Source organism: Sorex fumeus, unplaced genomic scaffold, assembly GCF_029834395.1.
Source record: "Sorex fumeus unplaced genomic scaffold, SorFum_2.1 ptg000003l, whole genome shotgun sequence".
In the NCBI taxonomy this organism is placed as follows: Eukaryota; Metazoa; Chordata; class Mammalia; order Eulipotyphla; family Soricidae; genus Sorex; species Sorex fumeus.
In genome coordinates this window covers 29,125,490-29,142,980 of record NW_026606060.1, presented here as the reverse complement: position 1 = coordinate 29,142,980, position 17,491 = coordinate 29,125,490, and the positions used below count along the sequence as shown (strand labels likewise).

Sequence of the window (17,491 nt, the reverse complement as noted above, 5' to 3'; positions counted from 1 at the left end):
GGCCGCCGGAGCTCGATTGCTTCGGCGTGGGTGACGCGTTTCGACGGCGTCTGCAGTGGGTTTCGTTCAGCCCATGGCGCCCGCGAGGCCCGGAGCGCGCGGCGGCGGCGGCGGTGGCGGCGGCGGCACTGGCAGTCAGGCCACACGTGGGCAAGAACTTTCTGCCAGATTCAGGGCTAAGGATGGGAAGCGGAGGACGTGGCGACCCCACCCCGCGCAGAGCTTTGCCGGCAGCGTTCGCGAAGGTACGTGGAGTGCTCGGGTTTGCGCTCCGGGGGCGCTGGGAGTGTGTCAGGAAGCGGACCCTGTTGGAGAGCCCAGGACATCTCTGGGCAGTCCGACTAAGTTGGTTAAGTCGAGACTGTTACTGATGCTGAGTATTTAAACTGCTCCTCCTCCGACATCACCCCATAATTGTGCAGAGCCCCTTTGCACTGCCCCGCCGACTTCAGCTATGGTGCAGAGCCCCTTTGCTCCACGTTTCTTCCACGAAACCCCAAGCGGGCAGCGTCTGTGCGTCCTTTCTGAGTTTGTATTTTGCTTAGGATTACCCTAGAGCACTCCGACCGCTCTCACTGAGCTTCCTTTCCTTGCTCTTGTTTTTGTGGCCTTGTGTCTTGGTGTCTTGGTAGTTCGGAGTGCACTTTCTGGGCATTGATAGCTGTTGAGAATGTCCTACGTTTCCCCCCGCCTCCCCACCCCCAGTTTCATAAGTAACAATTTTGTGGTGTTACTTTGGAAAGTCAGTGGTATAGTAGTAAGTTCCTCTAAAGTAAACGGATAGTTACGAGCTGGTGGGGGGGCGGGGTGGAGGGCTTAGGTGTTTATCGAAGACCTAGATTGTGTCTTACATAAATTAAGATTTTCTTCAGAATTTTTAGTACCATGAACCAGTTTTGCAGCAGCCCAGTTTTCCACTTTTGAGATTCTTTATCTGCAGGACTGTTTTGCCTAGCCCTTGTTGCTGCTGCTGCTGTTTTAAGAACCAGCATAAAATTCATGACATTAACATAACATTTTTTGTCTTGAAATAATCTTATAAAGCAAAACCAAATAATTATGGAGTCTGTGATTGAACAGTAGAAATTTTTATGCACCTTATTTCTCCTTTGAGTGGTTTGTCTTTGGTGTTATTCAATGTAGGACAGGGCTTTGCGTTTCGAAGAAAACTGAAGATTCAGAAAAACTACAGGAAATTGATCCGGAAAGAAAAGAAGGCGCAGACTTCGCAGGAATCCCAGTTCACGGACAGATACCCAGATCATCTGAAACATCTCTACTTGGCAGAAGAGGAAAGACTTAGAAAAGAAAGGAGACTTAGAAAAGTTGGACAGTCTTCTTCCCAGGAACAAGCCAGTCAGGTTTTGCCTGAAGAAGAATGTAACAGTGACCAGGCTTTGTCTGAAGAACATTCTAGCAGTGATCAGCCTCAGAAGGCTGAAGAACCTGAAGAACAACTTGATGAAAGAGTTAGGTATGTATTGTCTCCTTTTGAAGTTCATTGTTTAAATTTAGTAGGTATTTTATGAAACATTACAGACGGTTGATATAGACAGACTTTCTTCTTTAAGGAACTTTAGAATTAGTCACTGTATAATTGGGTGAGTAGTTCACAGAGGTCTGATTTTAGCCATTCGGATACATGTAACTTCCTTGGACCAAGACTAACACCTGCTTCAGTGGTCTTAGTATGATACAGATCCTAAAAGATAATATGTTGGGTAACGTACTTGCATGCTGAGGACCTGGACTTATCCCAGCACAGCCAAGTGTGATCCTAAACAAAGGATGCAGCAGTGAAGGAGTTTTAGCAATAGCACAGCAGGTAGGGCATTTGCCTTGCACGCGGCCAACCCAGGTTCGATTCTTCTGCCCCTCTCAGAGAGCCCAGCAAGCTGCCAAGAGTTTCTCGGCCACACGGCAAAGCCTGGCAAGCTACCCTACGTATTTGATATGCCAAAAACAGTAACAACAAGTCTCACAGTTTGGTGTGAGACGTTACTGGTGCCTGCTTGAGCAAATCAATGAACAGCGGGAGGACAGTGCTATAGTGCTACCTTGTGTAAGGCTTACTCTGTATTATCCCCAACACTGCTTATTTTCCCCCAAGCACCAGCAGAGTGAGCCCTGAGCACAGAATCCAAGTGTAATCCTGGAGCACTGTCCAGTATGACACAAAAACAAAACAAATTAGCACTAGAAATAAAGATTGAGTCATTCCCAAAGATAAAGAGTGAGAAAGGTTAGGTAATAAAACCAGGTTTTTTAAAAGTTTTCCATGAAGTCAAAAAAAAAAAAAAGCCCAAAACAAGCCTTTGACTCTAATGGCACAAATCATGGGTGAATTTGGGGGAAAGAATTTTAGTAGATATCCTTGATGAAATTTTCAGTCATGTGTACAGCATCCAAAGCCAATGTCACCAAAACCAATGTCATGGGATCTGACTGCTTCAAGAGTATGAAGATCTGGGTTTTTCTCATCTGTTTCTATTCTTGGTATTCTGGTAAAAACTTTGGAAAAAGGCATTTGAAGAGGAGGAACATTTTAAAAAAGATCCAGGGAGAAGCGTGTCACCAATACTAAGGAAATGGAATTTTCAACAGGAAGTGGTAGATTTAAAAAATTGAGACAGAAAAATATTTATTGAATTGGTCCTGATATATTGCTAGGAGAGTATACTGTCTTGATCTGAGTAGGTGCACTGGTATGGTGAGAACTCTGATTGCAAAGCATGAAGGAGTCAATGAGGAGTAACTGTCAAGTTGAACCTAGATACTTGGCACTGGAAGGACAGGACGGAGATTAGTAGATGAGGATATAGAAACTAGTTGTGGGTAATTTATGCATTGTTTACCTTAAGAAGAAAGTTTACCAAGATATTAGTGTTTATGGAATTGGTGTACTGAGCAGTTTTTTTTAATTTATTTATTTATTTATTTATTTATTGAATCACCATGGGAAAGGTTACAAAGCTTTCAGGTTTAGGTCTCAGTCATGCAAATATCAAGCACATTTCCCTTTACCAAAACTTATTTTTTACCATGAAGAACCCCAATAAAACCCCACCCCCCACCCCTCCCAGTCCCTGTGGGGCAGATGAATTCTAGTTAACACTCTATCTGCTTTGATTAGATTCATTGTTTCAATAAAAGATTCACCACTGTTATTTAGAGTTTACCCCCCCACCCCCAAATCAGACATGCTGACAAAGCATTGTGAAGTGATTTGCTTTCTATAGCTGGGTTCAAGAATTATATGTTGGTTTTGGATTTCTGCTGTTTTACTTATTGACCCTGGAAGTATTTCTACTGAAAGTCAGATAGTTAAGAAATTGGTTTCTGTGCTGGAGAGCCGCTAGTGGGGGGCAACTGGTGGCCTCGGTAGGGCGTGAAGGACAGACCGGAACGCCCCCATTCCCATGAGGTTTTAGTCGCCCCCACTCCCCCGGCTCATACCTGCTGTCCACAAGGCTCCCATGCGGCCGCCATCTTTCTTTCCAGAGAGGAGAAGGCGACTGGGGCAACACCCTTTCCCCTCCGGACAGACATGATGGCCTGGATTAACGCATAGTCCGTTCACTTTTCTGCTCCAAGCTGCCGGGTTCTGCATTAAGTCCTTGTGCTTCTGGGGCCGTGGCCGTGCTGGAGAGCCGCTCGTGGGGGGCAACTGGTGACCTCGGTAGGGCGTGAAGGACGGACCGGAACGCCCCCCTTCCCATGAGGTTTTAGTCACCCCCGCACCCCCGGCTCATACCTGCTGTCCACAAGGCTCCCATGCGGCCGCCATCATTCTTTCCAGAGAGGAGAGGGCGACTGTGGCAACACCCTTTCCCCTCCGGACAGACCTGATGGCCTGGATTAACGCATAGTCCATTCACTTTTCTGCTCCAAGCTGCCGGGTTCTGCATTAAGTCCTTGTGCTTCTGGGGCCGTGGCCGTGCTGGAGAGCCGCTCGCGGGGGGCAACTGGTGACCTCAGTAGGGCGTGAAGGACGGGCTGGAACGCCCCCCTTCCCATGAGGTTTTAGTCGCCCCCACACCCCAGGCTCATACCTGCTGTCCACAAGGCTCCCATGTGGCCGCCATCTTTCTTTCCAGAGGGAGGAGGGCGGAAGGGACCAACACCCTTTCCCCTCCGGGCAGACATGATGGCCTGGATTAACGCATAGTCCTTTCACTTTTCTGCTCCAAGCTGCTGGGTTCTGCATTAAGTCCTTGTGCTTCTGGGGCTGTGGCCGTGCTGGAGAGCCGCTCGTGGGGGGCAACTGGTGACCTCGGTAGGGCGTGAAGGACGGACTGGAACGCCCCCCTTCCCATGAGGTTTTAGTCGCCCCCACTCCCCCGGCTCATACCTGCTGTCCACAAGGCTCCCATGCGGCCGCCATCTTTCCAGAGAGGAGAAGGCGACTGGGGCAACACCCTTTCCCCTCCGGACAGACCTGATGGCCTGGATTAACGCATGGTCCGTTCACTTTTCTGCTCCAAGCTGTCGGGTTCTGCATTAAGTCCTTGTGCTTCTGGGGCCGTGGCCGTGCTGGAGAGCCGCTCGCGGGGGTCAACTGGTGACCTCGGTAGGGCGTGAAGGACGGACTGGAACGCCCCCATTCCCATGAGGTTTTAGTCGCCCCCACTCCCCCGGCTCATACCTGCTGTCCAAGGCTCCCATGCAGCCGCCATCCTTCTTTCCAGAGAAGAGAGGGCGAATGGGGCAACACCCTTTCTCCTACGGCAGACTTGATGGCCTGGATTAACGCATGGTCCGTTCACTTTTCTGCTCCAAGCTTCTGGGTTCTGCATTAAGTCCTTGTGCTTCTGGGGCCGTGGCCGTGCTGGAGAGCCGCTCGCGGGGGGCAACTAGTGACCTCGGTAGGGCGTGAAGGACAGACCGGAACGCCCCCCTTCCCATGAGGTTTTAGTTGCCCCCACACCCCCGGCTCATACCTGCTGTCCACAAGGCTCCCATGCGGCCGCCATCTTTCTTTCCAGAGGAAGGAGGGTGGAAGGGACCAACACCCATTCCCCTCCGGGCAGACATGATGGCCTGGATTAACGCATAGTCCTTTCACTTTTCTGCTCCAAGCTGCTGGGTTCTGATTAAGTCCTTGTGCTTCTGGGGCCGTGGCCGTGCTGGAGAGCCGCTCGCAGGGGGCAACTGGTGACCTCATTAGGGCGTGAAGGACAGACCGGAACGCCCCCTTTCCCATGAGGTTTTAGTCGCCCCCACACCCCCGAATCATACCTGCTGTCCACAAGGCTCCCATGTGGCCGCCATCTTTCTTTCTAGAGAGGAGAGGGCGAATGGGGCAACACCCTTTCCCCTCCGGACAGTCATGATGGCCTGGATTAACGCATAGTCCATTCACTTTTCTGCTCCAAGCTGCTGGGTTATGCATTAAGTCCTTGTGTTTCTGGGGCTGTGGCCGTGCTCCAAACTTAACTATGATTTTCAGAGAGAAACGTTGGGTGGTTTACTTCCCATGGATCACTTTGTATATAGAGAGATGTCGCGTGGCCGCGTGAGTGGCCGCGTGGTTTTGAGGAAAAGTCCAAGTTCCCGCATACTCGAGCTGTGGTTGTAGAGGCTTCTGGTCACCGGGGTTCCATCTGGGGGAGGCGGGATGCGGTACCTACCCCATCTGGGGCTTCCCGATGATCTCGGCTCTTTTTGGAACCTGTTTTTTTTTTTTCCCCCCTTCGGGATCTGTGGATCCCGCCCTCCATGTTGTTCTTCTCTTCAGCTGAATGCTGTAAATATCACTGAGCAGTTTTTTATTAAAAAAAAAAAAAGGAAATGGGAAGATTTTTTTTTCTTTTTTTTTTTTCTTTTTTTTTTTATTATTTTTTTTTTATTTATTTATTGAATCACTGTGGGAAAGGTTACAAAGCTTTCAGGTTTATGTCTCAGTCATGCAAATATCAAACACATTTCCCGTTACCAATACTTATTTTTTCCCATGAAGAACCCCAATAAAACCCCACCCCCCACCCCTCCCCGTCCCTGTGAGGCAGATGAATTCTAGTTAACACTCTATCCGCTTTGATTAGATTGTTTCAATAAAAGATTCACCACTATTATTTAGAGTTTACCCCCCCCCCCCCCAAATCAGACATGCTGAAAAAGCATTGTGAAGTGATTTGCTTTCTACAGCTGGGTTCAAGAATTAAATGTTGGTTTTGGATTTCTGCTATTTTACCTATTGACCCTGGAAGTATTTCTACTGAAAGTCAGATAGTTAAGAAATTGGTTTCTGTGTTCTGGAGTCGTGGCCGTGCTGGAGAGCCGCTCGTGGGGGGCAACTGGTGGCCTCGGTAGGGCGTGAAGGGCGGAGCGAAACGCCCCCCTTCCCATGAGGTTTTAGTCGCCCCCACACTCCCGGCTCATACCTGCTGTCCACAAGGCTCCCATGTGGCCGCCATCTTTCTTTCCAGAGAGGAGAGGGCGAATGGGGCAACACCCTTTCCCCTCCGGCAGACTTGATGGGCTGGATCAACGCATAGTCCGTTCACTTTTCTGCTCCAAGCTGGTGGGTTCTGCATTAAGTCCTTGTGCTTCTGGGGCCATGGCCGTGCTGGAGAGCCGCTCGCGGAAATGGGAAGATTTTTAAAAGCTGTATATCGTATATAACTTAATCAGATATTCTGAGGAAATGGATAGACTGTATGCCTAAGGGAATAAATAGGGTGGGACATTGGGAGTAACTCCTAGGTATTACAAATATCACTGACTAGAAAACTGGAAAACTGAGATGGTCCCAGTTTGTTTCCACCTACAACTTCAACCTTAAATATAATGCTTTTGTTAGTCTGCTGTTATCTGTTGTAACTGTTAGGGATTTTTCCTGGTTGAAATTTTTCTCTTTTAACTAACTTGTATCTTATAATCCATAGCTATACTTTTGTTATTTGGACATTTTAGAGATAACATTAATGTCTTCCTTCCCTGTCTCATTTGTGAGATTTTACTGTGCAAGTACTATGTTGAACATAATTGTCTCATAATTTTTGCTTGTACTGTCTTTAATTTTTATAACCTTGTCTTTATTTTTTAAAGTTCTATCACTTTTCCAAAGAGAAAACAAAAGAAAACATCAAATCAAAAGGCACAGGAAGAATATGAACGGATACAAGCTCTGCGTGCTGCTAAGAAACAAGTAAGATCTGCTTTGGGAATATTTAATTCATTTATTTTATAAATTCTTATTTATCCTAAATATACCTATCAACTAAAGGTCCTCCCGTTGTTCGTCGATTTGCTCGAGCGGGCCCAGTAACGTCTCCATTGGAGACTTTGTTGTTACTGTGTTTGGCATATCGAATACATCACGGGTGGCTTGCCAGGCTCTGCCGTGCGGGCGAGATACTCTCGGTAGCTTGCCGGGCTCTCTGAGAGTGGTGGAGGAATCGAACTCGGGTCAACCATGTTGGCTGCGTGCAAGGCAGACGCCCTACTGCTGTGCTATCGTTCCAGCCCTACCTATCAACTAGAAGTGTGTGATATGCCCTTTGTTAACATTTGTTGAATAAGTAAATATTCTAAGCAGAAAATTTAAGTATATTCAAATTTTTGATTGGTTATTTTATAAACTTCATATTTCACCACTGTATCACTGTCATCCCGTTGTTCATTGATTTGCTTGAGCGGACACCAGAAACGTCTCATTCTTTCCTGCCCTGAGATTTTAGCAAGCTCTCCTTACTTGTCCTTCCCAACGCTGCCGATTGGAGGCTCTTTCAGGGTCAGGGGAATGAGACCATTATTGTTACTGTTTTTGGCATATCGAATACACCACGGGTAGCTTCCCAGGCTCTGCTGTGCAAATAATGTAAAATAAATTATTGTGGGCCTACTGTGGAGGTAGGCTGGACAGGTGGTTTGGGAAACGAGAAAATGGTGGTGGGATTGGTGTTGGAATACTGAATGCCGTAATGAATCATCCTGCACAACTTTGTAAATCGCAATGTTTATATAAAGTGTAGGAGGGAAATTTTACATAATAATTTTAATTATTTCATGTAAGCTCCAAAATAATTAGCACAGAATTTCTTTACAAGTTTTATTAATGACAAGTAAAGCATGATTATTTCCATAATGAGATCCAAATATAAAATAAAACTTAATGCAATGTTACTCCTGACTCTGCACTCAGGAGTTACTCCCGATGGTGCTTGGGAACCATATGGGTGGTGGGAATCTAACTGAGGTCAGCCACATGCAAGACAAGCACCCTGTCCACTGTACTTTTGCTCCAGGCCTGCAAATAAGTTTTTTTTTAAAAACCTCCGTAGATAAAAAAAAAAAAAAAAAGTACTGTTGTGGCTAGTATTTCTTCTCTGTATTGAAATTGTATTAACCTGTCACGTTAAAGCCCAGTGTATTTATCAAAAACAGGCCGTTTGCCCTGCATGCGGTCGACCCAGCTGACCCGGGTTTGATTCCTCCGCCCATCTCAGAGAGCCCAGCAAGCTACCAAGAGTATCTCGCCCACAGGGAAAGCCTCGCAAGCTACCTGTGAGGTATTCGATATGCCAAACACAGTAACAAGTCTCACAATGAAGACATTACTGGGCCCGCTCAAGCAAATTGATGAACAATGGGAAGACAGTGCTGCAGTGCTACTACTTTTTTTTTCATTTGTTTTTTGGTAGGGTATGCTCCCCATGATCAGGGATCACTCTTGGCTCTGTGCTCAGGGACTCGAATCTGGTGCCGGGGATTGAACCAGGGTTAAACACATATGAAGCGGTCCCTCAAGATCTCCTTCCTCTACTATTTGTCCAGTCCCCAAAATACTCCAAAGATGTCACTGGCACTATTTTGTATGTTTTAGCTTTAGAGTGCTTAATTTGGAAGTTCAACATCTAAGATTTTTATGATTAATTTTATTCTGGTGGCAGACTAGGATGAATCAGATTTCTTCATGGAAATACTGGAACTTTGTTATTCACCTTCACCTTATTCTCCTTTTTTTTTTTTAAGTACTGCTATTTATTCAGCCACTGATTAGCTGATTGAATTGGGCATGAACTCCACCTTAATTAATTAATTTATATTTATTTATTGAATCACTGTGGGAAAAGTTACTAAGCTTTCAGGTTTAAGTCTTGGTCATACAATGATCAAATCCCTTTCCCTTCACCAATACTCATTTTTCACCACCAAGAACCCCAGTATACTCCCCCTCCCACCCCTCCAAATGCCTGTGAGGCAGATGATTTCTACTTTTCTCTACATTGATTACATTCATTATTTCGACAAAAGATGCACCATTATTGTTTAGAATTTCCCCCCAAACAATCAGAATTGCTGAAAAGGCATTGTGAAATATTTTGTTTTCTATACCTGGTTATGAGAATCATATAATGTCACGCGGCCACGATTTTGGATTTCTGCAAAGAGCCAGATAATTACGAGATTGGTTTCTGTCTGTCCGGTGTTATGGCCGTGCTGGAGAGCCATTCGTGGGGGTTAACTCATGACCTCGGTAGGGCGTGAAGAATGAGCCGGTACCGCCCTCCTTCCCATGAGACTGCAGTTGCCCCATCACTGCCGGCTCATACCTGGCTTTCCAATAAGCTCTGAGGTGGCGGCCACCTTGCTGCCAGGGGGGAAAAAGGCGGAAGGGAGCAACACCCTTTCCCTCCCAAGGAGGCATGGCACTGTAGTTTAACGCATGGTCCATTCACTTTTCTGCTACAAGCTTCCGGGCTCTGGATTAAGTCCTTTTGCCTCTGGAGCCATGGCCGTGCCAGAGAACTGCTTGTGGGGGGGCAACTCGTAACTTCGGTAGGAAGTGAAGGACAAGCCGGTACCGCCCCCCTTCCCATGAGACTGCAGTTGCCCTGTCACCGCCAGCTCATACCTGGCTTTCCAATAAGCTCTGAGGCGGTGGCCACCTTGTATGCAGTCCAGATGCATTTCTGCCTAAAGCCACCGGGTTTCAAGATTTGTTTCTGAGTCTCCAGTATCATGGCTATTAATCAGCTTGATCAGGAGCCAGAGAGACCCTTTGTAGGCGGCGACTCGGGGTCTTTTTAGGATGGGGAGAAAGAGTTGGCTCCACCCCCATGTGGTGAGGCCTCGTGTGTCTCGTCAGTGCAGTCCCAAACCTGACTGTCCAGTGGCCTCTGGAGGATGGTGGTCACCAGGCCGCCAAGGGGAACAGGCCAGGGCACGAAACCTGTTCCCACCTGGAGTGGTCCAGCGCCAGTAACCTACTGCAGGAACAAGACGCATTTCTGCTAAGAGCCTTTGGGTTCCGTGATTTGTTTCTGAGTCTCTAGGATCATGGCCATTAAGCAGCTTGATCAGGAACCAGAGAGGCCATGCCTCCAATTATATAGCTGAGTCAGAGGTGGTTTGTGGGTGTGTCTCCCACATACCTAACTTTTGGCCGTTTACTTTCTTGGTAAACTTTGCCCCAAGTTTTTGGGGTCTGGCCAGAGGCACAGCAGCAATTCTGGGGTATCTAATAGTCTGACGTTGCCTGCTGATGCACTCACCTCACAGGTACAGATTGACCTGCTGGTAGCATTATTCTGCATTTTTAACCATAAGTAATAACTAGCATCTTTGGAAATAATCTACCATGCAATGAGGACTATCAAGTATTTAAAACTCTTCTAAAATTTGTATAAACTGTTAAGGCTCTTAATTTTGAAAATTGAGACTTTTTTAGGACTTGCAGATTTCATTGTTAATAGAAAACCCAGCATCATTGCCTTTGAGAAATCATTAAGAACATTCATTAATTAAACAGGGAGTATAGTTGATAAGGTTTTTTTTTTATTTGTTCAGAGAATCCTCATGGGGTGAGATTTCATATACCTACCTTCACAAATAGTTCCAGTTCTCTATTTGCTTTTAAAGACAAAAAAATGTATTCTGCCATATGAGAATATAAGCCTAAGTGATACGTTCATTCAGCCCAATGAAAAGTGTCACGGACTTAGAGTTTACAAAATCTGTGTGTGATTTACTAGTTATTTGGAATGGTTAGCATTCATTATTGAACATTGACTGCTTATTAGATGATTATTAGATGATGTTAATAAAAACTTGTCTGTCACATTTTAAAATATTGAAACTGATATATATGAAGTTATGAAACTGTATGAAGCTGTGATGTATGTGAAAGCTCTTTGCATTTTGTAAGGCATAATTCAAAAGTTTGTATGTTGCTCTAGCAAAATTTCTGGACTTGATCTACTGTTTTTGACTAATGAAAACTATATATGCTAATTTCAGGAATTTGAGAGAAGAAAACAAGAGAAAGAAGCAGCTCAGAGGCTCTACAAGAAGAAGAAAATGGAAGTGTTCAAAATATTGAGCAAAAAGACTAAAAAAGGCCAACCAAACTTGAATTTACAAATGGAATACCTTCTTAAAAAAATACAAGAAAAAAATTAAATTAGACATTTGTCTTACTGTTGTATATTTATTGTGTTCTTTTGTATGTGTAAATAGCTGTAATAAAATTTATCAACATAAATTCAATGGATAGACTATGCTAAATATAGAATGTCCACAAGTATTTTTGTATTACTAAAGGAACTATTTCTTTACATGCTTTCCATAGTATTATTAGTTTACCTCTGAATGAAGGTCGGTATTCAGAACCTTTTATTTGGCAGCAGGTTCAAGTACATAATACATTTTCATTATGTGAATATTTTATTATATGAAATAAAAGGCTTTGAAAATAGAACTTTTAAGCACTTCAAAGATTTTTTTTTGAGGGGGGTTACAACCTGCGATGCTTAGGGGCTACTCCTGGCTCTGCATTCAGAAATCACTCCTGGTGGTAGAGGGGGGCACCATTTGGGACACCAGGGGATCAAACCCCACTTGGCAATATGCAAGGCAAAAATATTGCTCACTGTACTATCACTCCAGCCCCATTTTTTTTTTCAATTTTAGTAATTGATGTTAAAATTTAATGTTTTAGGCAAAGATGGATTCCCTAGAACTTTACTTATTTAAGCATTTGTTCCAGGGGATGGGAATGAGCTTTTCAGAAACCTAAGAGGAATATACCTGTGCTGAAACTACCTTCTTTCCTCACTATGTAATGATTTGTTGTTCAAAAGCTGATGGCTGTGTGAAACCTATAGAAGCTGTTATTTACAGTGGAAGGTCATGTTAATATTTATAAGGGCCCTTATTAGGACAGTTACATTCACACCTTTATCTTAGTATTATCTGGCCCCAATAGTGGATGTTTTAATTAATTGTAGCCTCAGTAATCCTATTCTCATTGGTCCTCAGAGCATACTATTGTAGGATACTGGACTAGGGTCTCAGAAGAGAGATTTCATCTGGTTGAAGATACAAAGAAAATTTCTGTGAATGAGATGACATGTTGGGGAAAAAAAAACTGCATGAGAAGGGAATTAGAATTGAAGACCGTATAGGGGAAATGACAAAGGGAAGACAAGTCTGAGAGATAACTATATACATATATTTCTAATGGGAGCTAAGATTTCCTCTTAGTTCCACATGAAGGTTACATCCTCAGTCTAACACTCAAAGTCTACACTCAAGGTCTCCTTACTGCCTCCTTCTGCCTCGATTAATCCTAACCTCAGAAGATGTTGGGAAGCATGACCTGGCCTTCTGGCATAGCACATGTATTCTTCAGAAAACTAAGTATTAGTGAAGGGAAGAGGGTCTAGAACCAGACAGAACAACTGCTTTGGAGAGGAGGATATAATCTATGAATCTCCAATTTGTGCTACATAGGTCAGTATGTAGAGACATGAAATGGAGGAAGTGCTACACAAGTGAAGTTTTGTTTTTTTTTTTCCTTTTTGGGTCACATCCGGCGATGCACAGGGGTTACTCCTGGCTCATGCACTCAGGAATCACTCCTGGCAGTACTCGGGGGACCATATGGGATGCTGGGGATTGAATCTAGTTCGGCCGCCTGCAAGGCAAACGCCCTACCCGCTGTGCTACTGCTCCAGCCCCACAAGTGAAGTTTTGAAGGCCAGAGCTTGTGGTTTCAGACATCAGCTGATGTAATCTCTAGAGCCTTCTTAGTAGACCGTTAATAAGGTTTTTGTTAAAATGTGAGGTGGGCTTTTCATTGATTTTAGCAATCAAGGCTAAGCAGGCAAGTGTGTGTGTGTGTGTGTGTGTGTGTGTGTGTGTGTGTGTGTTTTATTTTACCTGAAGTTTACAGTAACTTTGCCCACAGAAAGATACTGGATGTAGTGATACTAGTATCTAAGCAAGAGTGCACAAGTGATTGTCAACAAAGAATCAGAATAGTGGTGCAGCGGGGCAGCAAGGGGTATTTGGCCGATGCACAAGTTTGAGCAGTGGCAAAGTGTAAACCCAAAAACTTGCCTCCTGGATGACTTCAGCTGATAGTAATGAGGTGAAGTTCCAGCAGTCACACTGCCTAAGCTGGCATTATCAGAGGCAAAGGCACGGGGAGTTAGCCTTGAGAATGCAGGCTGCTTCAGCTTAATCTAAGGATACTCATGAAATTCTTCAAAGAAGTAGATTGAACACTTCTGAAATTCATATGGAACAACAAACACCCACGAATACCTAAAGCAATTCTGGGAAAAAAGAAGATGGGAGGCATCACTTTCTCCAACCTCAAACTCTACTACAAAGCGCTAATCATTAAAACAGCATGATACTGGAACAAAGGCAGAGCAGTAGACCAATAGAACAGGGTTGAATATCCTCACACACATCCTCAAATGTATGATCATCTAATCTTTGATAAGGGATCAAGAAATGTGAAGTGGAGCAAGGAAACCTCTTCAACAAATGGTGCTGGCAAAACTGGACAGCTACATGCAAAAAAATGGGCTCAGACCTCTACCTAACACCATGCACAAAAGTCAGATCAAAATGGATTAAAGACCTCAACATCAGAGCAGAATCCATAAGGTACATTTAAGATAAGGTCGGCAAAACCCTCCACGATGTTGAAGCTAAAGATATCTTCAAAGATGACTCACCACTGACCAGGCAAGTGGAAAAAAAGATAAACAAATGGGACTATCTTAAATTAAGAAGCTTTTGTACATCAAAAGAAACAGCAACCAGAATACAAAGACAATCTACAGAATGAGAAAGGATATTCACCTAATACCCATCGGATAAAGGGTTGACATCAAGGATATACATGGCACTGGTTGAACCCCACAAGAAGAAAACATCCAACCCCATAAGGAAATGGGGTGTCAAAATGAACAAAAGCTTTCTCAAAGAAGAAATCCGAAAATGCTCTACATCACTAATTATCAGGAAGATGCAGATCAAAACAGTAATGAGTTATCATCTCACACCATAGAGACTGGCACACATCCAAAAGAACAAAAGCAACTGGTGTTGGCATGGATGTGGGGAGAAAGGGACTCTCCTTCACTGCTAGTGGGAACGCTGACTGGTTCAGCCCTTTTGGAAAACAGTATGGACATTTCTCAAAAAATTCGAAATTGAGTTCCCATTTGACCTAGCAATGCCACTTCTGGGAATATATCCTGGAGATGCAAAAATGTATAGTAGAAATGACATCTACACTTGTATGTTCATTGCAGCACTGTTTACCTAGCAAGAATCTGGAAAAAAAAAACCCGAATGCCCAAGAACAGATGACTGGCTAAAGAAACTTTGGTACATCTACACAATGGAATACTACACAGCTGTTAGAAAAGATGAAGTCATGAAATTTGCATATAAGTGGATTAACATGGAGAGTTCTCCTCCGGGATCTGGATTTTATAGTCTCTGACGAGAACAGTGCAGTCTTTTGCCCCCGCACCTGGGTGTCCCTCGCCGGGACCCCTTGGAGGGGAGCGGGTCGAGCTTTCCTCCCCGCCCCGACCAGGGCTCCGGCAGCCGAAGACCTCCAGGACCAGCCACCACCATGCTGAGACCACTCTCCGCACACATGAAGGTACTGGCAGAGGGACAAAGCCACGCGGGTTCCGGGGCCGAGACCTCCAAGCCTACTCGAATTGGAGTCGAGCATCTTCCACCCAGATCCTCCAAATTCCAGTAGGCGGAGGTCACACCCACCACCTGGCCCCCTGGCGCCGTGTAATCCCATCAGCGGCCAAGACTCAGAGACTATAAAATCCAGATCCCGGACGAGAACAGTGCAGTCTTTTGCCCCCGCACCTGGGTGTCCCTCGCCGGGACCCCTTGGAGGGGAGCGGGTCGAGCTTTCCTCCCCGCCCCGACCAGGGCTCTGGCAGCCGAAGACCTCCAGGACCAGCCACCACCATGCTGAGACCACTCTCCGCACACATGAAGGTACTGGCAGAGGGACAAAGCCACGCGGGTTCCGGGGCCGAGACCTCCAAGTCTACTCGAATTGGAGTCGAGCATCTTCCACCCAGATCCTCCAAATTCCAGTAGGCGGAGGTCACACCCACCACCTGGCCCTCTGGCGCTGTGTAATCCCATCAGCGGCCAAGACTCAGAGACTATAAAATCCAGATCCCGGAACCGCGCAGCCACATTTGCGGCCGCGCGACATCTTATCAGAACTTTTCTTTATGACATCTTATTATCTCATTCCTACTTTGGACAAACTTGCAGGCTATCGAATGTAGCCTGCCCACAGGGCAGAGTCTGGCAAACTCCCCGTGGCCTACCAAATATGCCAAATACCAGTAACAATGATGGGTCTCATTCTCCTAAAGAGCCGTGAATATAATCTCAGGGCTAGGATGAAAGAGACGTTACTGGGGCCTGCTCGAGGCAATCGACGATTAACAGGATGATGAAACATGGAGAGTATCTGTCACTGTCACTGTCCTCCCGTTGTTCATCGATTTGTTCGAGCGGGCACAGTAACGTCTCCATTGTGACAATTGTTACTTTGTTTGGCATATCGAATACATCACAGGTAGCTTGTCAGGCTTTGCCATGCGGGCGAGATACTCTCAGTAGCTTGCCGGGCTCTCTCAGAGGGGTGGAGGAATAGAACTCGGGTCGGCTATGTTGGCCACTTGTAAGGCAATCGCCCTACCCGCTATGCTATTGCTCCAGCCCTATGGAGAGTATCATGCTAAGTGAAATGAGTCAGAAAGAGAGGGACTGACATAGGAAGATAGCACTCATTTGTGAAATATAAAGTAACAGTATGGGAGATTTGCATCCAAGAATAGTAGAGATGAGTACCAGGAGGATTACTTCATGGCACGGAAACCAGTCTCACATGCTGGGAGAAAAGGCAGTTCAGATAGAAAAAGGACCACCAAGTAAAAGATGCTTAGAGGACCCACTAGGGATGGGAGATGTATACTGAAAGTAGACTATAGGCCGAACATGATCACCACTTAATACCTCCACTGCAGACCCCAACACCCTAAAGGAGAGAGCGAGTAAAAAGGGAATCCACCTGCCACAGAGGCGGAGGGGTGGGGGGGAAGTGTGGGAGGGGGATGGGAGAGATACTGGGAACACTGGTGTGGAGAATGAACTGGTGGAGGGATGGGTACTAGATCATTGTATGACTGAAATGTGAGCATGAAAGCCCTTGTAAGTCTATAACTGTATCTCACGGTGATTCATTAAAAAATATTTTTTAAAAAAAGACTAGAAACAAGCATAATTTTAAAACACAATAAAGCAAAGAATTCAATATGCCAGACACAATAACAACAAAGTCTCCAATGGAGACGTTACTGGGCCCGCTCGAGCAATTGTATTGAAGAATTAGAAAATAAAATTTCAAAGTAAATATACATTTCTATTTAAAAAAGCTACATTTAATTCATGAACAGGCATCAGAGACTGACTACAGAGTCACTAGACAGCAAATATTTAATAACAGAAAACATATTTCTGGATAGACTAAAAATTAATGAGGATATCAGTATTTGCTGCTTTTCAACTTCAGCGCAAAGGACTTGGGTACAATACAGATTTTTGGAGAAGTTTAACACTTCAGTTGTTTTTGAATTCACTGAAAGGCAACATAAAAGAGCAAGTTTTGAATATGAAAAGATTTGGAGGGGTTGGAGCAAGAGTATAGCCGTAAGGTACTTGCTTTGCACATGCACACTTGGGTTTGATCTCCAGCATCCCAGAGGGTCCCCTGGCACTGCCAGGAGTGATTCCTGAGGATAAAGTCTGGAGGAAAACATAAGCATAGTCAGTTATGGTCCGCAAACAAAAAAATAAACAACAACAAAAAGATTTGGAATATACTATATCAGAATCCCAATAAAAGCTGGTGGTTGGGGCTTCACTGGAAACCTTTTCATTGTCAGGATAAATGCACTGTGACAAATTTGATTTCATGATGAATATGTCTTGCCATTTAGTTTAAAGGAGCAGATAATATACTTGGACAATTGACATAAACTAATCAGAACTTTGATGAAACTGAATTCATCCCTCACTATCAGATCTACAGATCTCTCTATTTCTGCCATGGAGTTTCTGCAATGTATTATCATTGACAATAAAACTCCTGGGTGCTGAGAATATAATTTTTTCAGGATAACTGCTTTTTAAT

General features: G+C 44.9%; 1 protein-coding gene across 1 annotated transcript; it reads left to right on the top strand.

Annotated features, from left to right (window-relative positions):
- The first annotated feature begins 62 nt into the window (after positions 1–62).
- Positions 63–11,431, top strand: CCDC59 (coiled-coil domain containing 59). Its single transcript, XM_056116386.1, has 4 exons — positions 63–245; positions 1,144–1,474; positions 7,051–7,150; positions 11,245–11,431. Exons 1-4 carry the CDS (start codon positions 74–76, stop codon positions 11,404–11,406), a joined length of 765 nt encoding a protein of 254 aa, XP_055972361.1. The 5' UTR covers positions 63–73; the 3' UTR covers positions 11,407–11,431.
- The last annotated feature ends 6,060 nt before the right edge of the window (positions 11,432–17,491 follow it).

Coding starts and splice junctions, on each gene's coding strand:
- CCDC59 (XM_056116386.1), top strand. CDS start 74: ATGGCGCCCGCGAGGCCCGGAGCGCGCGGCGGCGGCGGCGGTGGCGGC. Junction 246..1,143: donor TGCCGGCAGCGTTCGCGAAG/GTACGTGGAGTG, acceptor TATTCAATGTAG/GACAGGGCTTTGCGTTTCGA. Junction 7,151..11,244: donor TGCGTGCTGCTAAGAAACAA/GTAAGATCTGCT, acceptor TGCTAATTTCAG/GAATTTGAGAGAAGAAAACA.